General features: G+C 49.5%; 1 protein-coding gene across 1 annotated transcript in view; it reads right to left on the bottom strand.

The window, feature by feature from the left end:
• LOC140198376 (uncharacterized) overlaps positions 1-23,747 on the bottom strand; it is a 141,538-nt gene that overhangs the window by 8,480 nt on the left and 109,311 nt on the right. The window contains exons 12-17 of the mRNA XM_072259471.1: positions 19,370-19,588; positions 19,055-19,278; positions 11,834-11,962; positions 5,695-5,899; positions 4,304-4,481; positions 912-1,043 (exon numbers count right to left, since the gene is read on the bottom strand). Of these exons, the coding sequence (XP_072115572.1) occupies positions 912-1,043; positions 4,304-4,481; positions 5,695-5,899; positions 11,834-11,962; positions 19,055-19,278; positions 19,370-19,588 (1,087 nt within the window). The remainder of the gene's footprint in view (positions 1-911; positions 1,044-4,303; positions 4,482-5,694; positions 5,900-11,833; positions 11,963-19,054; positions 19,279-19,369; positions 19,589-23,747) is intronic.

The raw sequence follows: 23,747 nt of genomic DNA, 5'->3' as shown, positions 1-23,747 counted from the left end.
TAATTGCTCCCCCTCTCCTTCACCATTCCCCATTCCTATTTCCCTCTATCACCTTAACTCCTTATCTGCTCTTCACCTCCTCTGGTGCTCCTCACCCTTCCCTTTCATCCATGGTCTTCTATCCTCTCCTATCACATTCCCCCCTTTGCCAGCTCCTTTTCACCAAACAGCTTCCCAGCACTTTATTTCAACCCTCCTTCTCTCCTGATTTCACCTATCACCTACCACCTTGTACTTCTTCCTTCCCTCCCCTCACCTTCTTGCTCCGAATTCTCCTTTTTTCCAGTCCTGAAGGAGGGTCTCGGCCCGAAACGTCGACTGCGTACTCTTTTCCACAGATGCTGCCTGGCTTGCTGAGTTCCTCCAGCGCTCTGCGTGTGTGTATGAGCATGCCTGTGTCTTGTGCGCGCATCAGAGTGTATGAGTGTATCTGTTTGAGAGATTGATTCTGTGCCGGTACATAGTGTATCACTGTGTGTATGCGCAAGTGTATGTTCGTGTATCTGTCTGCGTGTGATTTTGTGCGTATATCAGTGTGTCACTGTGTCTGCGTGCGCGCGTGCGTGTGTGTGTGTGTGTGTGTGTGAGTGTGTGAGTGTGAGAGAGAGAGAGAGAGAGAGTGCGTGTGTGCGTGTGCGTTAGAGTGCACGTGAACGTGGTCTAAACTCTGGAAATCTCCCTAGACGTGCTGTAGCAACACTTTCCCTTCAACGTTAAATGCGGCCTCGCGACGGGAGTCGGGAACTCCTGTTACAGTGAGGACTCTTGTAGTAAGCAGAGGATTGTCGGAATGGCCCATCCCAGTAATAAGGGACATCGCTGTCCAATCATCACGAAATTCCCATTATCCTTCACTGAGACCCACATTCTCACCACCCCCGCACCCCACCCCAGAACTCAGGGCTTATCACCTTGGCAGGTTTTCCCGTCACCGTGGAGACTATATCCTTGGCGGCAATAACAGCGGTAGCCTCCGATGTAATTGTGGCAGAAGTGCTGACAGGCAGCCTGTCCTTCCCAGCGGTCACCGCACTCATCGATATCTGAGAACAGGAGGCACTGGGATGTGAGACACAGAAGCTGCACATTCGGGACAGACACTGACCCTCGATTCCATCCATCGAGGATCACGGAGGAAGCACAGAAAGCTGACGGCAACAGGGAGCCAGCCGAGAAGAGATGACCTCTGGCATTAATGGTGAGACAACATGAAGGGGTCAAGTATTGATGGTGAGACAAGATGGATGGCCAAATATTTTTAGTGGATTAAAATGAAGGTGACAAGTATTGATTTTATTTATCTATTTATTGAGTTACAGCGTGGAAAACAGGTCCTTCCCGCCCTTCAAGGCGCGCTGCCTAGCAATCCCCTGATTTAACCTTGGTCTAATCACGGGATAATTTACAGTGAGGAAACTGGAAGAAACCCAGGTGTTAACGGGGAGAATATAGGAAGTCCTTACAGGCAGCGGCGGGAATTGAACCCGGGTCGGCTGCACTGTAACGCGTTGTGCTAACCACTACACTACCGTGCCTCAACATGGAAGGTTCAAATATTGTTGGTGGGACGAGATTTAGAGGCCAAGTATTGATGTGGGACAAAATGGAGGGAACAAGTATTGATAGTGGTACAAGATGGAGGTGGCAGGTGATCCTTTTGTCTTAAATTCAAGAAGATGTTTCTGCACCACCTTCGCAAGATCAGTTGAGGATCAACAATAGATGCTGGTTTTACTAGTGATAGGGACATACTAAAATTGAAGTCATATGCTGATTATCCTCTGAATGAAACCGTTGCCCCTCTCATTCCTGTCTATCTTCCCTCACCTTAAACATATACTCTCGGTTTTTGATGTATGCATTCACCCTGTATCTACCCCACGTGAACTTCTCTGAAGAAATTGACCTCATCTCAGCTCGCATGGCAACTCCTAAGTTATAGTCTTTCAGGCTAGAAGAAACCACCTCTTAGAATCCACCATTCTGTGCTCTTGGAGAATTTTACACATTCCAGTGAGATCTCATCCCATTTCTTGAAATCATGGGAAGATGATGAAGTATTCTTCTTATGTGGATTGTTTGACAGAAAAAATAACATAAAAAGTTGCTTTCTTGGCAAACAATGGGAGCTTCTAAAAGCAAATTACACCCAATGACCACTTTATTGGGTACCTCCTATCTTCCGTTTCAGTAGCCCATCCATTTCAAGGGTTGACGTTTGGGCGTTCAGTGACAAATAATGGTGTGAAGAACACACAAAAAAACATCCAGTGAGCGTCAGTTCTGTGGGAGGAAGCAACTTGTTAATGAGAGGGGTCAGAGGAGTATGGCCACACTGTTGTTGTTCAGACCAAACATCAGAATGGGAAGAAACACGATTGAAGTGATTTGGGCTGTGGAATGATTGTTGGTGCCAGACGGGGTGTCATACGTGGGGTGCGACTGGGAGTAGACCCGAACACTGAAGTACTAGGAACAGGATTTGACTAGAGCATCATGGCAAGAACACAGACTTGGGCTAGGACATTGGCTAGGCAAGCAGGACCAGGACTAGGAACTGGAAACTAGGAGCCTGGGCTTGGACTCCGAGCCGGAGACTGGAGAAGGACCCAAAACCTGGGTCCTGACTCGGGCTTGGACCCCGGAACTAGGCGAAGACATGACGTGGCTTCAGGACTGGACATGGCTTAGGTTCTTCATGGTTTGGGTACTTCGAGGCGAGGACATGACGAGGCTTGGGTACTTCGAGGCGAGGACATGACGAGGCTTGGGTTCGAACTCCAAGCCAGAGACTGGACAAGGACCAAGATTTGGGTGTTGACTCGGGCTTGGACTCCGGAACTAGGCGAAGACATGACGTCGTTGTGGGAGACAGGACTAGGCGAGGCTACAGGACAGAACGAGAGACTGCTGGGCAAGACGAGGGAACTCCAGTACAGGACGAGGGAACTCCAGCACAGTACGAAGCACATGGACAGAAAGAGGCACATGGACAGGACGAGAACACGAAGCCTTGACTTGGTTCTTAGGAACAGCCGAGCCTTGGATTTGGGACGACAGGAACCTCGGAACCTTGGACTTAGGACGACAGGAATGCAGAACACAGAACCTTGATCTTGGGGAGGACAGGAACACAGTGCTTTGGTGTAGAGCACAGGAACACTGAGCCTTGGACTTGAGATACAGGAAGACAGGGACATGGAGCTCAGAGCCGGGACCCCTCCTTTGGAACAGGACTTGGGGCCAGGGCTCTTCACCGAATGCTGAACATGACGACACAGTTCCCAACACCAGGTAGCGGCAAACGGCCGGACCTACCTAGCGAAGGTGTGGACACAGAGACCGTTCAAAACAACCGTAGACAGTTCCTTATCTAGACGCAGCAAGGCTCAGGTCTTGCTCCGGTGGTAGAACCTGACAGTGATACAGGCCAGGACGCTGGCGAGATTGCAGGCAAGTCTTCAGGCCAAGGCTTCAGGCAGAAGTTGCAGGCAAGGCTTCAGGCAGAGGTTGCAGGCAGGGCTTCAGGAGGAAGGTGAAAGGAACAGTCCAGCAAATGAAGCTGAACCCAGGAGCTATTTATGTAGCCAGCCCAAAAACAGAATCATGCGCCTCAATTAAGGCACACAACAGGACAAGGGAAAACAGGAAAACCTGGAATACGGATCCATGGACCGGACTGTGAACCGGAATGCGGATTTCACGGACTGGACTATGACATGGGGTGGTTTGACTACCATGGGAACTGCTGCTCTTCAAGGATTTTCACGCACAACAGTCTCTAGAGTTTACAGAAAAAGGTACGACAAACAATAATCATCCAGTGAGTGGCAGTCCTGTGGATGAAAATGACTTGTTAATGAGAGGTCAGCGGAGAATGGTCAGAATAGTTCAAGCTGACAGGAAGATGCCAATAACTCAGAAAACCACACGTTACAACAGTGGAGTGCAGAAGAGCATCTCTATATGTACAACACATCGAACCTTGAAGTGGGTGGGCTACAATTGCAGAAGCCCACGAACGTACACACAGTGGCCACTTTATTAGGTACAGGGGGTGGCTGATAAGATATTTTCATCCCTGAGCGGAAGTAGGGGTGTACCTAATAAAATGGCCACTGAGAGTATGTGCTGGGGGCAGAACAGGTCATTCGATCTGTTGACACACAGAAATTTAACTCTCTCCAGCACCGAACCTCCAGCGTAGACTGGTGCACGGTCGCCCAGTCTCCGGCCTCCGTGTGACTTGTTCACGGCCACGGCGAGGGAGATATATCACTCTCCCGCTCCCGTCGGCACTTACCCACGGCTTCGTAAGAGACGGAGAATCCGCGCCGGCTCTCCCGATTGGCGGAGTGGCTGCGTACTCGGAGACAAACGGTGTGCTGGTCGGCGGTGGACGCGCTCGGGAATGGCCGGTGGAAGCGGCTCGACGTCGTGTTCCCGCAGAACCTGCCCAAGCGCTCCCTGTCTGCATATACCTGCCGAAGGAGAGTGGAACATGGGCAGTGACTTCCAGAGCACCCAACCCATTCCCCGCTTTCCCTAGGCTAACCTGCCGTGCTGAAGCCACCTGCCTCCGTCTGGAGCGGTGTAATTTGTCTCAGGAACAGTCCCTTTCGTCCGTGTCGTTCAAGATCCCTAGATAGGCTCAGTCGGATTTGCCTACATTGCCCCATATCTCTGTAAACCACTCTGTAGTACCGGTCCATGGCATGAAAAAGGTCGGGAACACCTGCTCTAAACCTTTCCTCTCCATCCACCTGCCTTTTTAAAGATACGTAAGATACCGGGTATCTTTTAAATGTTGTTAACGTACCTGCCTCAACTTCTTCCACTTTCTCATCCATGTACCTGAATAAATTCCCATTGAGACTTTAAGACGGGGGCAGAATTAGCCATTTCAGCCCATCGAGTCTGTTCCGCTATGCTATCCCTTTCAACCCCATTCTCCCCGTATCCTTTGACGCCCTGAATGATAATCTATCAACCTCTGCTGTAAGTATATCCAGTAATTTTCAGTCTATACCCAATATACCCAGCGTTGGTATTTACCCACACTGACAGCTCCTTCCATGTATTCGCCAACCAACCAAGTCTGAGAATGAGCGGAGAAGTAGGGTAGGGTTTAGACGGAGGGCGGAGGGTAAGGGGTGAGAGGTAAAGGGAGAATGGGGGTGGGTCATGTAGGTTGGAGGAGTTCTGGGTGAGGGGGAGGCGTGGGAGAGTGTGAGGTAGGATGAGGGAGGCCTGGGAGAGGGGGAGGCTTGGAGAAGGATGAGGCAGGGTGGGGGAGGGGGAGGTGTGGAGGGGAGGCGTGGGGTGAGCGAGGTAGCCTGAGGGAGGGTGAAGTAGGGTGAGATAGGCCTTGGGGAAGGTGTAATGGAGAGCGAGGGAGAAAGTAATGTATGGTGGGGGAGGCCTAGGAGAATGTGAGGTAGTGTAGGGAGGGTGAGGCAGGGTGGGGCATGGTGAGGGAGGGTGGGGTAATGGATGATGGGATGCAGTAGTTTGAGAGAAGGTCGGGAAACTGAGGCAGGATAGGAGGAGCGAGGAATGGTGAGGAAGAGGAGGCAGAAGAGTAGGAGAGGACGATGAGGAAGAAGGTGAGGCAGAAACTCTCAGTGTAATTTTCCCCCTCAAATCTCCGACACCCCACCACCACCGAGACTCAAGTAACGAACCAGGAAGTACCTCCACGTAGTTTTTTCGACAGGGGGACGATCGCTCGGAGTCGTAATGTTGCAGCTGGAGTCTGAGGCCAAAGCCTGGGGACACCGCCACCTCCCAGCTCAGCCGTTCCCCCGGATGGTAGTTGGGCAGGCGGATCTCACCAAACAGCCCCGGGTCGTCAGACCCTGACACAGCGGGAGAGAGAGCGATCAGCACCAGGAAGTTCCTGGGAGGAGAGGACGGAGAGTGAGCCGCTGTGTGGTCAAGTGCAGAGAAATACAGCGCGGAAACAGGCCCTCCGGCCGTAATGACCATCATCCCATTTCCACTGCATTCCCACCCGCACCCCCCAAGATTTCACAGCGGTCGATTAATCCACCGACCCCGTATGTTGTTGGGATGCGGAAAGCCATCTCGCGGGCGAAGTGGAGATTCCGGACTAGACTGGAATCAACGAGGGATGCTCGACAACTGTGGCAGGGGCTGAATGCCATAACCTCCTACAAAGTTAGATCTTGCGATATAGGGGATAGCAGAGCTTCGCTTCCAGATGAGCGCAATGCCTTCTACGCTCGTCTTGACCACCAGAACAGGGAGAAAACTTAGCGCACCCCCATGTCAACCTAACAATCCTTTAGTCTCAGTATCCGAAGAAGACGTGCGGGTTGCCGTCAAGAGAGTGAATCAGAGGAAAGCATCTGGTTTGGACAGAGTATCTGGCCGAGTACTGAAGCCCAGTGCTCACCAACTGGCTGGTGTATTCACGGATATCTTCAACCTCCCGTTCCTGCAGGGTGTGAAACCCACCAGCTTCAAACAGGCTTCAACCAAACCGTTGCCCAAGAAGAACATAGTAACCGGCCTCAATGGCTATCCACAGTGATGAGCTACTTTGAGAGGTTGGAGCATATTAGCTCCTGTGTGAGTGGCGACTTGGATCCGAAGCACCAGGTCTACGACAGATGCCATCTCATTGGCTCTTCATACAACCCTGGAACATCTGGACCATGCCTGTGATTATAAACCTGGTTGTGATTCTGACAGCAAAGATGCATGCATCAGGCTATTCTATCGATTACAGCTCAGCATGCCATGCCACCATCCCTTCAAAGCTAATCAGTAAACTCACAAGACAATCGCCTCCTGGATTTCCTCACTTGTAGAGCCCAGTCAGTTCGGATTGGTAAAACAGAATATCTCCTCCACAATCTCCACCAGCACGGGACCACCACAGGGATGGGTGCTTAGCCCCCTGCTCTACTCGCTTTACACCTATGACTGTGTGGCTGAGTTCAGCTCCAACACCAGATACAGGTTTGCTGATGACACCACTGCTGTGGGCCGTATCAAAGGTAGCGATGAATCAGCATACAGGAAAGAAATTAGAAAAATTGACTGAGTGGTGTACTAATAACAACCTCTCACTCCTGTCAATAAGACCAAGGAACTGATCGTAGATGTCAGGAGGGAGAACTCCTTAAGCCAGTAAACATCGGAGGAGCAGAAGTGGAGAGGTGGAGAGAGTCAGTAACTTTAAATACCTGCATGATACTGTCCTGGACCCATCAATTAAATATAATTTTGCCGAAAAAAAAGCACGACGGCGACTCTACTTCCTCAGGAGTCTGCGGAGATTCGGCGTGTCATCAAAAACCTTGGCGAACTTCTACAGCTGTGTGGTGGAAAGTGAGCTGACTGGCTGCATTACGGTCTGGTACGGGAACACCAATGTCTTTGAGTGGAAAATCCTGCAAAAGGTAGTGGATTCGGCCCAGTCCGTCACGGTTAAAACCCTCCCAGCCGTTGAGCGCATCTACACGAAACGCAGCCGCAGGAAAACAGCATCCGTCATCAAAGATCCCCACCACCCAGGTCGTGTTACATTCTCGCTTCTCCCATCGCGTAGCAGGTACACGTGCTTCGTGACCAAGAACGGTTACTGTACTACCCCTCAACCGTCAGGCTGTTGAACATCCTACTTCTTGTGTTCACGCAACCGATGGTCTCACTTCAGGGGCTCTTTATCTTGTTTTTTCATGCTCGTTATTTATTGCTATTTATTTATCTTCGCAGTTGCACAGTTCATCGTCCATTCATCCTGTTTACAGTTACCCTTCTATAGATTTGCTAAGTAAGCCCGCAGAAAAACAATCTCAGGGTTGTTTCTAGTGACATGTATGTACTCTGATAATAAATTTTACTTTGAACTTTGAGGAGTATCTAGGGGAAACCCACATGGTCACAAAGAGAACGTACAAATTACACACACACACACACACACACACGTTTGGGATTGAACTGGCTGGAACTGTGTGGTATCTGCTCTACCCACTTTGTCACTGGGCTGATATGGAAAACCGAATTTAACCCAGTAGGAATGAATACACAAAAACATACTAATGTCTCTATCGCCTCCAGAGTGTAAGGAAATTCAGCAAGTCTTTAACGACACTCACCAATCAGAATCAGAATGAGAATCAGGCATGTCACTGGCATATGTCATGAAATTTGTTGTTATGCGGCAGTAGTACTTTGCAAGACATAATAATAAAAGCTGTAAATTATAGTGCAGTACGTGTATATATATATATCTTCCTATTCCCCCCACACATATATATATATGTAGATCCCCATAGATCCCCAGAGAGAGAGAGAGAGATTAAATAAATAATGCAACAAGAGAGACAAAATAGTGTGGTAGTGTTACAAACACGAGAAAGTCTGCAGATGCTGGAAATCCAGAGCTGCACACACAAAATGCTGGAGGAACTCAGCAGGTCAGACAGCATTTATGGAAAAGAGTGAACAGTCGATTAGAGTTGTGTATCTCTGCCGCAGTCCCAGAGGGTCTCCCACTTAATTCTACACCCCATGTCTTAGGACGTTTGAGGCATCGCTCATTGAAGATGTCCTGGATGCTGGGAAGGCTACTTCTAATGATGGAGCTGATTGATTTCACAACTCTCAGAAGCTTCTTACCATCCTGTGCAGTGTCACCCCATACCAGACGGTGAAGCAGCCAGTTAGAATGCTCTCTGTGATACAACTGCAGAAATCTGCCAGTCTTTGGTGACATAACCAAATCTTCCTCAAACTCCTAATGAAATAAAACCGCTGTTGTGCTTTATTTGTAACTGGATCAATATGATGGGCCCAGGGTAGATCCCCAGAGATGTTAACGCCCAGCAACTTGAAATTGCTCACCCTTTTAACAGATTTTTATGTATGCTAATTTTTACAGATGAACCATCCTGTCCGAATGTATCAGAGCCTGGTATGCCAACTGCTCTGCACGGGACTGCAAGAGAATTGTGGACACTGTTCAGTCCATCAAGGAAACCAGCTTCCCTTGTTAGAACTTACAACACAGAACGATCAATCGCATAAACAGGCCCTCAATGCCTGTGCTGACCGTGATCCTGAATTAAACGCAATCTCTTCTGCCGGTACATGCCCCATATCCCTCCATTCCCTGCATGTTTACGTCCTTGTTTAACAGCCTCTAAACCCCACTATTCTATCTGCTTCCACCATCATCCCTGCTAGCCTCTTCCAGGCGCCCAACACTCTGTGTAAAAAAAAAACTTGCGGTTTTCCCTCTCAATTTTATTTTTTTTATTGAGATACAGCACGGAATAGGCCCCTCCGACGCTACGAGCCACGCCGCTTGGCAACCCCCCAATTTAACCCTTGCCTAATCACGGGGCAATTTACTACTACTACTACTACGACGACGACGACGACGACTCAGGTCTAGGGGGCCGGCGTCGGGCAATTTACAATGACCAATTAACTTATCAACTTTGTATTGTGGGGGGAAATCGGAGCACCTGAGGGGAAGCCAGGCTGTCATGGGAGAACGTACATGCAGCAGTGGGTACGGAACCCGGGTCCATGGAACCGTAAAGCGTTGTGCTAACCACTCAGCTACTGTGCCCATCCAAACTTTCATTTCTTCCAATATTTGTGATTTCTACTATTGGGAAAATATTCTGACTGTCTACCCAATCTCTGCCTCACATAGTCTTAGAAACTTCTCTATGGTCTCATCTCAGCCTCCGACATTCCAGAGAAAACAAACCGAGGTTGTCCAAGTTCCCTTTATAGCTAACACTCTATTCTAGACAGCATCCTGCCGAACCTCTTCCACACCCTCAAAATCAGAATCAGAATCCCAGTCAGGTTTATTTTCACTGACATACTGACATAGGCCATGGAATGTATTGTTCTAATAACATACATGACGGGGATAACTTCACTCGCCCCATCACAGAAATGTTCTCACAGCCTATAGACCCACTTTCAAGGATTCTTCACCTCAGGTTTTCGATATTGATTGCTTGTTTATCGATTTAGTTATTTATCTATCTATCTATCTATCTATCTATCTATCTATCTATTTATTTATTTATTTCGTGTTTTATTTGCACAGATGGTTGTATTTTACACACTGGTTGAACACCCAAGTTGCCACAGTCTCTCTTTATTGCATTACGGTTATTATTCTCTTATGTATTTAATGCGTATGCCCACAAGAAGATGAATCTCAGCATTGTAGGCTGTGACATAAATGAACTTTGATAATAAATTTAGTTTGAACTTTCAACTTTAATATCAGCAGTGCAAAAAGAGAACGAAAGCATCGAGGTATTTTTGATGGGTTCGTGAGCCTTTCAGAAATCTGATAGCGGAGGGGAAAAACCTGTTATTTTTTATTAACTGCAATCGTGAACAATAGCCAGATCAGAAATGCTGATCAAGTCAACTAGTTCTCAAAAAGGAACTCTGATGGGCCAATCAGATGGTTCACTGCTGCTCAGCGATAGAACATTTTAAAAAAAATCATGTGTACTGAAATATTGATTGTGTTTCATCAGGCTCCGGTACCTCCTCCCTGGTGGTAGTAATGAGAAGAGGGCATGTCCTGGATTGTGCGGATCCTTAATTTTGGATGCTGCCCAGAAGAAGACAATGGCAAACCACTTCTGTGGGGGAAAAAAGTGCCAAGAGCAAACATGGTCATAAAGACTATGATCGCCCACGTCGTTCGGCAAGGTACATAACCAACGGGGAGAGTGGTCAAAGACAAGGTCGGAGGAGTACAGCAAAAAACAATGTTTTACAGACCATCTATACAGATCATGACCATCGGACCATAAGGCACAGGAGCAGAATTAGGCCTGTCTGCTCTGCCATTGCATCATGGCTGATTCATTATCCCTCTCAGCCTCATTCTCCTGCCTTCTCCCCGTAACCGGTGACATCCTTACTAATCAAGAACCTATTCAATCCTCCCCTTTAAAGCCACCCAATGTCGTTACATCAGTGCATTGAGGCAGTACAAGGGGAAAAAAACAACAGAATGTTACGGTTACCGAGCAAGTGTTGTTCAGGCAGACAGGAAGATGCAAGGACCACCATAAAGACATAAGAGAGACCGTGGATGCTGAAAATCGGGAGCAGCGCACACAAAATCCTGGAGGAACTCAGCAAGTTATGGTGCGTCTGTGGAGTGAAAAGAATAGACGACATATCGGGGCGAGATCCTGTATCAGGGGCAACATTGCTTGTTTGTGTGTGTGTGTGAGAGAGAGAGAGATAGAGAGAGAGAGAGAGAGAAAGAAAGAGAGAGAGAGAACTGTGTGTGTGTGTGTGTGTGAGAGAGAGAGAGAGAGAGAGAGAGAGAACTGTGTGTGTGTGTGTGTGTGAGAGAGAGAGCGAGAGAGAGAAAGAAAGAGAGAGAGAGAACTGTGTGTGTGTGTGTGTGAGAGAGAGAGAGCGAGAGAGAAAGAAAGAGAGAGAGAGAACTGTGTGTGTGTGAGAGAGAGAGAGAGCGAGAGAGAAAGAGAGAGAGAGAACTGTGTGTGTGTGTGTGTGTGTGTGTGAGAGAGAGAGAGAATGTACGTGTGTGTGAGAGAGAATTTTGCACAACGCCATAATGAGTTTAGGAGACCTTATCACACAACGGAACAGTTCAATAGTGCTATACCAGCGGGATTAAAGCTTTCAGACCTTTGTACCTTCTGTTCGATGGGAGAGGGAAGACGAGGTCCTGGTTTGGTGGGCTCTTTGATCGTGTTGGCTGCTTTACAGAGGACAGTTGGGGAGAATGAGGGTGGGGGGCCGGAGATGGGAAACGGCTCTGCTCGAGACTACTCACCTGAAAGCCACTAATCTCCGTCCCATGATGTCCGAGTAACCAAGATCACCAGCGGCATTGGGCACTGAAAGGACTGGCGAGAGTGACGGCTGTTTAATGTTCAACCGGATTCCGTGACCTTGGCACAGTCTGTTTATTCACCAGAGCACGTGACTATCCAACCTATCGGAAGGGAAGACTGTCAGAGCGGGCAGAGACGGATTCAAGAACTTGGCCCTTCTCGGCTGGTCTGTCTTTCTACAAGTTCCTGGCGCACCAGAGACCTCGGGTCACGGAACCTAGTCTCCCCTGTGGACTTGTCTATACTTCCGGCTGCCTCGGTAAAGCAGAGAGCATAATCTGAGACCCAAATCACCCGAGACGTTCTCTCCGTTTCCACTCTCCCATCGGGCAGAAGACGCAAAGTTTGAAAGCATGTGCCACCAGGCCCAACCAAGATTAACCATGATACTGTGGGCAATTGGAAAAGAGCGTGTTGTATCCTAACGATCCAACTTGGACATCCTTGTGGTCTTTGGTCCGATACTCTTGGGCCTAGACACCGCAGGCATCTCTTTTGTTTTGTTCACATTCAGAGACAGGTTGTTGGCTCTGCACCAGTCCGTTAGCCGCTGCACCTCCTCTCTGTATGCTGACTCATTGTTCTTGCTGATGAGACCCACCACGATCGTGTCATCGGCGAAATTGACTATGTGGCTCGAGCTGTGTATTACTGCACAGTCGTGGGTCAGCAGAGTGAACAGCAGTGGACTGAGCACACAGCCCTGGGGGGCTCCCGTGCTCAGTGTGATGGTGTTGGAGATGCTGCTCCCGATTCGGACTGACTGAGGTCTCCCCGCCAGGAAGTCCAGGATCCAGTTGCAGAGGGAGGTGTTCAGGCCCAGTAGGCTCAGCTTTCCAGTCAGGTGCTGAGGAATGATTGTGTTGAATGCTGAAGTGAAGTCTATGAACAGCATTCGAACGTATGTGTCTTTTTTGTCCAGGTGGGAGAGGGCCAGGTGGAGGGTGGTGGCGATGGCGTTGTCTGTTGCGCGGTTGGGACGATACGCGAACGGCAGGGGGTCCAGCGAGGGACTGGACCACGTTTCCCACACTCCCTTTCCATACAGCAAGATTCCGTTTCCCACATTCCTTTCCACCCACCGGAACCCTGTTTCCCATTCTTCCTTTAAACTCACAGGGACACCGTTTCCCACTCTCCCTCTAAACCCACCGAGATCTCGTTTCCCACTCTCCCTTTAAACCCACCGGGACCCCGTTTCCCACTCTCCCTTTAAATCTACAGAGACCCCGTTTCCCACTCTCCTTTTAAACCTATTGAAACCCCGTCTCCCACTCTCCCTTTAAACCCACCGGGACCCCGTTTCCCACTCTCCTTTTAAATTCACCCGAACTCCGTTTTTCTCTGTCCCTTTAAACTTAGCGGCACCCCGTTTCCTACTCTCCCTTTAAACCCTCCGGGACGCCGTTTGTCACGTTCCCGTTAAAACCAACGGGATCCCGATTCGCACACTCCCCTTGAACACGCCAGGATACCGTTTCCCACACTCCCCTTAAACCCACCGGGATCAACTTCCCCACACTCCGTTTAAACTCGCCAGGACCCTGTTTCCTACTCTTTCTTTAAACTCACCGTTTCTCATCCTCACTTGGAAGTCACTGAGTCTCCGCTTTCCACACTGCCTTTAAACTCATCGGGATCCCCAATTTCCAATACATTTAAACCCACCGGGACCCCGTTTCATACTCTTCCTTTACGGGACTTCGTTTCCCATTTTCCCTTTAAAACTACCGGAACCCCGTCCACCACTCCGTTGAAACTCACCGGGACTCCATTCCCCACTCTCCAATTAAACCCACCGGAGTCTTAGTTCCCAAATCTCCCTTTGTTGTTTGCTCCCTTTAACACTCTGGGGACCTGCTTTTGCACGCCATTCTTGTTCTGCTTCCACTACTGTCTTTAAACGCCTTACAGGGGTTCCCAACCTGGGCCACACTGTCACTTTGTCATACAGAGGTGGCTGGGAACGGACCCAAGTGCAAGACACAGACACTGAAGTACTAGGGACAGGACTAGGATACAGGGCGATGGCAAGGACATGGACAGGAAAACCAGCAACCTGGAACAGGACTCAACAAGAGAGCTAGGAGCCCGGGCTTGGACTCCGAGCCAGAGACTGGACAAGGACCCAATACCTGGGTCTTGCCTCTGGCTCGGACCCCAGAACTAGGCAAGGACGAAGCTTGGCAGGCAGGCAGGCAGGACGAGGCTGGAGTCTTCAGGCTTGAGGCTAGAGATTAGAGGCAAGGCTTGGCAGGAGGCTGGAGACTTGGCTTGGCTTGACAAGAGGCTAGAGGCTAGGCAGGAGGCTGGAGTCTTCAGGCTAGAGGCTGGGCAGGAGGCTGGAGTCTTCAGGCTAGAGGCTAGGCAGGAGGCTGGAGTCTTCAGGCTAGAGGCTAGGCAGGAGGCTAGAGTCTTCAGGCTTGAGGCTAGGCAAGAGACGAGGCGAGTCTTGGCAGGAGACTAGAGACTAGAGACTTGAGGCGAGGCGAGGCTGGAGGCTGGAGGCTGGAGGCAGGAAGCGGGAGGCAGGAGGCGAGGCGAGGCTGGAGGCAGGAGGCTGGAGGCTGGAGGCGAGGCGAGGCTGGAGGCTGGAGGCAGGAGACGAGGCGAGGCGAGGCTGGAGGCTGCAGGCAGGAGACTTGAGGCGAGGCGAGGCTGGAGGCAGGAGACTTGAGGCGAGGCGAGGCTGGAGGCTGGAGGCAGGAGGCGGGAGGCAGGAGGCGAGGCGAGGCTGGAGGCAGGAGGCTGGAGGCTGGAGGCAGGAGACTTGAGGCGAGGCTTGGCTCCTCCTGGGCAGGGCGCGAATCACCACCCGACGGAGGCAAGGTACAGGAAGGGACAGAACCAACCCCAGATAACGGCAAGACGGTCTGGCTTACCCAACGGAGGCAAGGGTTAGGAAGGGACAGAATCAACCACAGGTAACGGCAAGATGGCCTGGCTTACCTGGGCGGAGGCAAGGGACAAGAAGGGAGCTAGGTACAGGGTGGCTCCAGGACAAGACAGCAGGACAAGGCAAGGCTTCAGACAAAGCAAGGCAAGACAGAACTTCAGGCGAGGCGAGAGTTACCAACAACACAAGGCAGGGCTTCAGGCATTGCAAGGCGAAACGAGAACTTCAGGCAAGGCGAGAGTTACCGGCAAGACAAGGCAGGGCTTCAGGTGAGGAAACAGAAGGCAGGGGAAGGGATACAAGGAGTAAGGACAAGAACAATCCAGCAGCCACGTCCTGGTCTCTGAAGGTATTTATGCAGCCAGCCCCAACGAGCATCAGTTGCCTCAATTAGAGCTCAACAAGAACAGAAACAGGGTAGACAGGAAAACTTGGAGCAAGGGTCGATGGACCGGACCGTGAACCAGAATACGGACTTCACAGACCGGACCCTGACACACTTTGCTTAATAGCATTCGTCCATGGCATAAAAAAGTTGGGAACCCCTGCCTGAGTATGACTTCCACTATTTTTATTTACTTCTCTGTCTCCTTTAATCCTGGGAAGTATTTACGGCACCATTTTTAGATCTCGTTGCCTTCATTACAAGAACGTTTGCTTGAACAGGAAATCTTATTACTTTTATACAGATCAGAGCTGAAATATCGAGTTACGATATAATTACCCTGCAGTGTGCAGTACTTGTTACGATGGGGCTGCTGCATCGTTTCATGTGTTTCAGGGACGGAGGGCTTGCTCTCAGGAAAGGCTGGGGAGACTGGGACTGTATTCCCCAGATATGAGGAGAATTTGAGGAGTATCCAGATTATGACAGGTCCTGACAATGTCTGGTATCGTGAGTCGCATTCTCAAAATAAAGGGCTGCTCGGGACGGAGATGAGAACAATTTTCTTCAATCAAAGTTAAGGGTGGTGGTGGTGGGAAGGGGGGGTCAATCCTCGGAATTCTCCATAGAGACTCGGTCACTGAGTATCTGCCCCAGGATATTTAGGGACTGGAGAGTCTGGAGTCAGTGCAGGCATGATCTGGATGAGCAAGTACCCTCATGGCCACTTTATTAGGTACCTTATATACCTCCTTACCTGATAAAGTGGCCACTCAGTGTATGTTCGTGGTCTTCTGCTGCTGTAGCCCATCCACTTCACCGTTCAACGTGTTGTGCATTCAGAGAGTCTCTTCTGCACAACATTGTTTTAACACGTGGTTATTTGATTCACTGTCACCTTGTTATCTTGAACCAGTCTGGCCATCCTCATCGGATCTCTCTCATTTCCTAAATGGAAACTCCTGTCTGACAAACCTACTGCAAATTTTTGAGGAAGTTACAAGCGGGGTAGACAAAGGAGATGCAGTGGATGTGGTGTACTTGGATTTTCAGAAGGCCTTTGACAAGGTGCCACACATGAGACTGCTTAGCAAGACAAGAGCCCATGGAATCACAGGGAAGTTACTAGCACGGGTGGAGCATTGGCTGATCGGCAGAAAACAGAGTAGGACTAAAGGGATCCTATTCTGGCTAGCTGCCAGTTACCAGTGGAGTTCCACAGGGCTCAGTGTTGGGACCGCTGCTTTTTATGATGTATGTCAATGATTTGGTCTATGGGATTAGTAGATTTGTGGCTAAATTAACCAATGATACAAAGATAGGTGGAGGAGCGGGTAGTATTGAGGAAACAGAGAGCCTGCAGAGAGACTTAAATCGTTTAGGGGAATGGGCAAAGAAGTGGCAAATGAAATACAATGTTAAAAAGTGTATGGTTATGCACTTTGGTGGAAGAAATAAACGGGCAGACGATTATTTAGATGGGGAAAGAATTCAAAATACAGAGATGCAAAGGGACTTGGGAGTCCTTGTGCAGGATACCCTAAAGGTTAACCTCCAGGTTGAGTTGGTTGTGAAGAAGGCGAATGCAATGTTGGCATTCATTTCTAGAGGTATAGAATATAAGAGCAGGGATGTGTGTTGAGATCCTATAAGGCACTCGTGAGACCACACTTGGAGTATTGTGTGCAGTTTGGGGCTCCTTATTTTAGAAAGGATTTACTGACAGTGGGAAAGGGTTCAGAGAAGAGTCATGAGAATGGTTCCAGGAATGAAAGGGTTACCATATGAGGAGATTGAAGGGGGGGTGGGGGGAATCTCATAGAAACATTCCGAATGCTAAAAGGGCTGAACAGATTAGATATGGCAAAGTTATTTCCCATGGTAGGGAAGTCTAGGTCAAGAGGACACGACTTCAGGATTGAAGGACGTCCATTTAGAACAGAGATGCGGAGAAATTACTTTAGTCAGAGGGTGGTAAATCTGTAGAATTTGTTGCCACGAGCGGCTGTGGAGGCCAAATCATTGGGCGTATTTAAGGCAGAGATAGATAGGTTCTTGATTAGCCAAGGCATCAAAGGGTATGGGGAGAAGGCAGGGGAGTGGGGATGACTGGAAGAATTGGATCAGCCCATGATTGAATGGCGGAGACGACTCGATGGGCCGAATGGCCTACTTCTGCTCCTATATCTTATGGTTAACAAGGCCTTTTCACCCACAGAAATGTCGCTCGCTGGATTTTTCTTTATTCGCACCATTCTCTGTAAATTCTAAAGACTGTTGTGCGTGAAGGTCCCAGATCGGTAGTTTCTGAGATACTCAAACCACTCCGTCTGTAACCAACCAATTATTCGTCGGCCGAAGTCACTTGTTTGGTCTGAAGAACAACTCAACTTCTTGACTATATCTCAGCGCTTTCATGCATTGACTTGCTGATTAGATATTTGCTTTAGCGAGCGGGTGTTCGGGATACCTAATAAAGTGGCCACAGCGGTAAGTAGCCTGTTTCTGCTCATATATCTTCGGAGGGAAAGGCTCCGTTTTGATAGGTACAGGCGCAGCGCAGCATATGCATGTGACGAAGTGACGCTCCCTATTGTGTGGGCGAGGGGTATATTCAGTGGAACGAGGGACATTAAAGGTGTTATTGTCCCAACTGCACCGATCCCGCTTTGCCGTGAATGGAGCAAAATTCGTGCGAAATGCCGGAGGTAGGTTTTTGGTGCGTCACCAAAGGCTCTAGTGATTTTCTACAGATGTACGTTCTGACGGATCGCATCACGGCCAGGTACAGAGGGTCGAAAAAAACAAGCTGAAGAGGATTACAGCTCTGTTACAGAACTGCAATTCTGTAACCTCTGCCGAGGTTATCTTCAGAATTCGTATTAATTTACTTATCCCAAGTATGTCGAAACATACGGTGAAATGTGTCGTTTGCGTTAACAACCAGCACAACCTAAGGTATCGTCAGGGTAGCCTCCAACCTGATGGCATGAATATCGACTTCCTCCAGTTAAAAATCCTTCTCCCCCACCTTCTATTTCCCATTCCGGCCTTTTACCTCATCTCACCCACCTATCACCTCCCTCCCGGGTCATTTGCAGGTTCCGTTTCTCCTATGGTCCACTCTCCTCTCCTATCAGATTCCTTCCTCTCCAGCCCTTTATTTTTCCCACCCATCCATCAAGAAAGGTCCATTGGAGCTGTATTGTTGTCTGTTCTGGAGCAGAGAGGGCGGCTGTCTGATTTGATCGGGCTGAAGCCCTTTCCGGGATGTTAGTTCCTCTCCATAATCTGTCTGTCTGTATCTTGTTTTACGGGGTTGGCATCCAGCTTAATGGTGCATTATCGCCACCCTCTGCTCCAGAATGTGCACTAGACATACATTCTAAATCCCTTCACCCAATCTCTCTCTCTCTCTCTCTTTCACACACACACACACACACACATATATACAAACCTACACTTCACCCTCCCATCTTTGACCATCCTAGTATCCTATTCCTGTTTATTCGTCATATTCTATAAAAAACCCCTGTACCCCTTAAAAACGCTAAAAAACCTGGACTTGTGCTCTCTCACCCATGCCCAGCAACCCTTTTAATGTGAATTCCTGCATCCCCAGCTCCCTTAACTTATTTCTCATCATCTCTCTCTGTATCCCATACTTCCTGCAACACAAAACTACATGTTCTACTGACTCCTCTTCCTGACATTCCTCACACAATTCTGTATGGTGTTTTAATTGACCACCTTGGTGTAAAATCCCACCGTGCCGCACTTGACACCCCAAGACACAATACCCCCCGACGTAGAAGCGGTCGTTCCTGGGCTTGGGGAAGGGGAAGACCAAAGCCCCCCCCCCCCCGGGCTCCCTGGCACGTTTCCGAGCCAACGCCGTCCCCCTCCAGCCCTTCGGCACTGCCGGCGCATGTCAAGTTGTCGCTGACCGTCACCGGGAGCTGGGCCACTAATCGCCGGCATTTTTCCAGATCCAGCACCGGGAGCCGGGTGTACATCAGCTCGGCAGGCAGCGTATTGTTTTCTGTCGCTCCCCAGCCGGCCACCAGCCCCGACTGCCTCGGCCTTGGCCCCGATTGTGCTCTCTCGGGGAGACGTCACCCCCGAAGGTCACCAGCGAGCTAAGCCGCACTAAGGCGATGTCGTTGTCGCAGTTCTGGTTGCCGGCGATCGCGCCTGGTAGCCCGGGTGCACAAAGATACGGTCGGCCGAGAGGAGTCGGGCCCGGCCTAGCCACCGCAGTTGAGACAAACCGAGCTCCCGCAGATTGAGCACGGCCCTGGCGGCTGTCAGCACCCAGCGCTCCGAAAGCAGCGACCCCGCGGCGTGCACTTGGTGGAAACGCACTAGCCACGGGAAGTTGTTCCTCCTCGCCACTGAGCTCCGTAGCACCTGCTGCAGGAACATGACGGGGGAGGGGGGGGGGAGAGCGGGTGAGGCGGGGAGGGGTAGGAGAAGGAGGAGAGGAGGAGGAGGGGGTGATTGGGGGAGGGGGTTGAGCAGGAGGGGGTGAGGAGGAGTGGGGTGAGAAAGAAGTCGGTAAGTGATCGGCCCACCCATTGCGTTCCGCCCCACTTCGTTCAGCGCATTGTCAGACACCGGTGACGACACTGGGCCTGCATCACGAACCTCCTGTTGCAAGTTCATATGCCCTTCCGCAGCCTCACCCCTCTTTCAGTTGATGTGGTACAGGCCTGAAGGGCCGAATGGCCTGTCTACTCTTCGTTTTTTTCTCTGTTTCCTTCTCACTTCCTCCTTTCCGTCTTAACTCTTTCAATATTTTCTCTCCACACCCGTCTCTGGCTGTTTCTCTGTCACCGTCTCCTCCTTGTGGTCCTCTCTCTCTCTCTTTTTCCTTCACACAATGTTTTCTCTCGCCGTTTCTGCAAAGCCCCCCCACCCCAACTCTCTCTCCTCACATTCACTCTCTCTCTCTCTCTCTTTCTCACCCCCTCTTTCATTCTCTCACTCTTTCAGCTTCCTCTCTCACTCTCTCCATTTCTTCACTCGCTCCCTCTCTCTGGCTGTTTCTCTATCACCTCCCATGAGCCTCTTTCTTCCTCACACACTCAGTTTCTCTCTCCCTCTCTTTGACACAGTTTCTCCGTCACTCTCTCTTTTTCTTTCTCTCTCTTCCTCTCTCTTCTTTCTTGTTCTCTCTTCATTCCACCTCCCCGCAGTAACCAGCAAAGCTCCTGAGTTGGCAGTGAAATATTCAGACTCTCTGTTACTCAATTAACACCACCAAACTCAAGCACAGATCAAATTGGGAGCAGACGTAGGCCACTCGGCCCATCAAGCTGTTGAGTCTGATCCACACTGTCCTCAACTCCTCTCTATACCAGCTGTCCACAGCCCACAAACCCCCATCTGTACTGATCCCTTTCCCAGCACTGTGTTTGCCTTTGTCATTCAACTGCTCATCCAGATACTTGTTAAATCTTATGGCAGTCTCTTCCTCCACCAGCCCCTCAGACAGATCCTAGATTCCAATCCCCCTTTGAGTGAAAAAAATGCTAATCTAATCCCTTCTGCCCTCTTGCCCTCGGGTTTGAGACACCTCTGTCTCAGGATGTTTCCTACTACCACTCATGACACTCATTTCCTTATACCACTCATAACTTTGTACACTGGTACCTGGTCCCCTCTCTGCTCCAGGGAGAACAGACCCAGCCTCGCTGGTCTCCCCTCAGAACTGAAACGCTCCACCCCAGTCAATGTTCTGGGAAACCTGGAGCAACACACAAAGACACTGGGAGAGCTCGGGGGTCAAGCAGCATTTGTGGAGGGAAATGGGCAATCGACAAGACCCTTCATCAGTCTAGATCAGGGGTTCCCAACCTGGGGTCTGCAGACCCCTCGGTTAATGATAGGGGTCCATGAATAAACAAGGTTGGGAACTCCTGGTCTAGATGAAGAGTTCTGACCTGAAACGTTCTAGCTATATGTTTTATCATCTTGCCCTCCTCTTTCAAGTCCTCCTTCATTCTCTCCAAAGACAAAAGCCTAGCTCACTCAACCTATCCTCATAAGATACACTTTCTAATTTATCTTCATCATCTTTATGCGCCACATTGTATGACATGGGCCATCATGGTCTTTCCATGACTATGAGTGTTCTTGGCAAATTTTTCCGCAGAATTGGTTTGCCATTGCCTTCTTTTGGTCAGTGCCTTTAGAAGATGGGTGACCCCAGCCATTATCATACTCTTTAGAGATGGTCTGCCTGGTGTCAGTGGTTGCATAACCAGGACTTGTGATCTACACCGGCTGCTCATATGACCGTCCACCACCTGCTCCCATGGGTTCACATGATCCAGATCATGGAGCTAAGCAGGTGCTACGCAGTGCTGAAGGATGACCTACAGGCTAGCAGGGGCAAAGAGAGCCTTACGCCTCTTTTATAAGAGACATATCACCACCTCGGCACCCAAAGCAGCACCCTGATAAATCTCCTCTACAGTTACACTGAAGCTTTCACATCTTTCCTACAGCACGGTGACTAGAAATGAACAACATTCTCCAACTATGGTCCAACCTGGGTTTTATCGATCTGCAACATTACCCTAAGACTTTTGAACTCAATGCCCCCACTAATGAAGGCCAACACACTATATGCCTTCTTAACAAGCCTATCAACTTGCACAGTAACTATGAGGGATCTATGGGCATGGACCCAAGATCTCTCTGTTCCCCCATGTTATTAACAACTCTGCCAATTAGACGGCAGTTAAAGAGTGAACAAGGGAACATAAAGGGGTGTGGAATGTGAAATTGGAGAATGTGTCAGGCAAAGGAGGATAGCAGAATCAGTATCACAGATGAATGTCCCATAGTAGAAATGGCTGGATAGCAAAGAGAAGTTATCTAAAATTGGAGTGTTTATTATTAATAACAAGTTTGCAGCATGCACCGCCAAAGGGTACTGAATCTGTGGAATTCATTGTCACAGACACCTGTGGAGGGCAAGTCATTGGGTATATTTAAAATGGAGGTTCATAGGTTCTTGTTTAATTAGAGTATTAGAAGTTATGAGTAGAAGGCTGAATAATGTTTTTGAGAGGCACAGTAAATCAGCCATGATGGTGGACCTCTCAAAGTTCAACCAAACATCTCCGTTGTGAGAGGTGGAAATGGGTAAGGCCGGCCAACAGAGCTCTGGTGAAACTATATAGGCCAATCGCCTGTACAGTGGATACAATGAACAATGCCATCGACATTATGAGAAGAGTCTCATCATTGAGTGACAACATGAGACAGTGCAGGGAAAGTCATCAGGATCCTGCACAGCTGACAGCTCCTTTGTCACCAAAGTCCATATCTACCTTGGGTACCTGGGATGTGAGAACCACATACCAGCAGGAAAATCCATCACCATAGCAAATGGGATGGGAAGATACAAACTCTCAATTCTCGCACTGAATGAGACAAGATGGACATCATCTGGAGAGGCTGGACTGACAGACAGGATAACCATCCTCTACTCAGGCCATCAGAGCAATGACGCTTGTGACGAGAATACACATAGATAAGATGTTAGCTGTCCTGTGTGATCAGCAGTTGGTCTGCCACCTGTCTTCAAGAGAGAGATAAGGAACACAATGAAACAGCATTTGGAGATGTGTAATGAAGGGACGGGGGAGAGAGAGCTGTCTGGAGCGGCTCCCCCTTTGAACCCTGAACTGTTTGAAGTGATGGACAGGTGATACCCCAGCAGGGGGATAAAAAGGGACAGGTTCGCTAAGGCAGGACACACACGACACCCGAGGTAACGAGACCCTGGAAGCGGTGCGCCTCTCACGAGTCGGTGGGAAGTACCGGACAACGCACAGGATGGAAAGGTACGATCAGCGGGAACTCGGTGTGTGTCCGCCCTTGCTTGGGTGCCGGGTTCACTGCAGAGGATCGACCGCATCTGGAGGAGGGGTCACAGTTGGTGACCTCAGGTGACATCACCAAGGACCCGCCCGAAAGCTGCTTGTGAGCAATTATCGCCGGTCTGTGAGTGGAAGCCGTTTCTGAATGATCAGTCGTTCCCGTTCTCTCTCTCTCTCTCCCCCCCCCCCACGTTGTCCATCGCCATGGCAACGATTACTGCGAACTGCTCTACTAAATTGGACTGAACTTTGTGTCACTTTGAAATTGGTCATTTACCCCTAGACAACGATAGAGCTTGATTGATGCTGTTATCTTAATTCTGTGCACATGTGTGTTTATCATTGCTGAACTGTTGCATTTATTATCCTTTCGATTACTGTGTTGCTTGTTTCTTTAATAAAACTTTCTTAGTTCTAGTAATCCAGACTCCAGCTGAGTGATCCATTTCTGCTGGTTTGGCAACCCAGTTACCGGGTACGTAACACGCTCCACTCAGATGATGTGACCTTCATGGTGACACCAGAAACACATAGCGCCATGATCGCTTGGAAAGCCATCAGTTCCAAAATCATCACCGCTTGCTCTAAAACCAAGCACTAGAAGATAACAGCTCGAGTTATGTGCCAACAAAAGACACTAATGAAGATCAAGATGAGTTTTACTAAGCACTGAGTGG

The sequence above is a fragment of the Mobula birostris genome, chromosome 5, assembly GCF_030028105.1.
Source record: "Mobula birostris isolate sMobBir1 chromosome 5, sMobBir1.hap1, whole genome shotgun sequence".
Taxonomy (NCBI): Eukaryota; Metazoa; Chordata; class Chondrichthyes; order Myliobatiformes; family Myliobatidae; genus Mobula; species Mobula birostris.
This window is presented reverse-complemented; position numbering and strand designations above follow the sequence as displayed.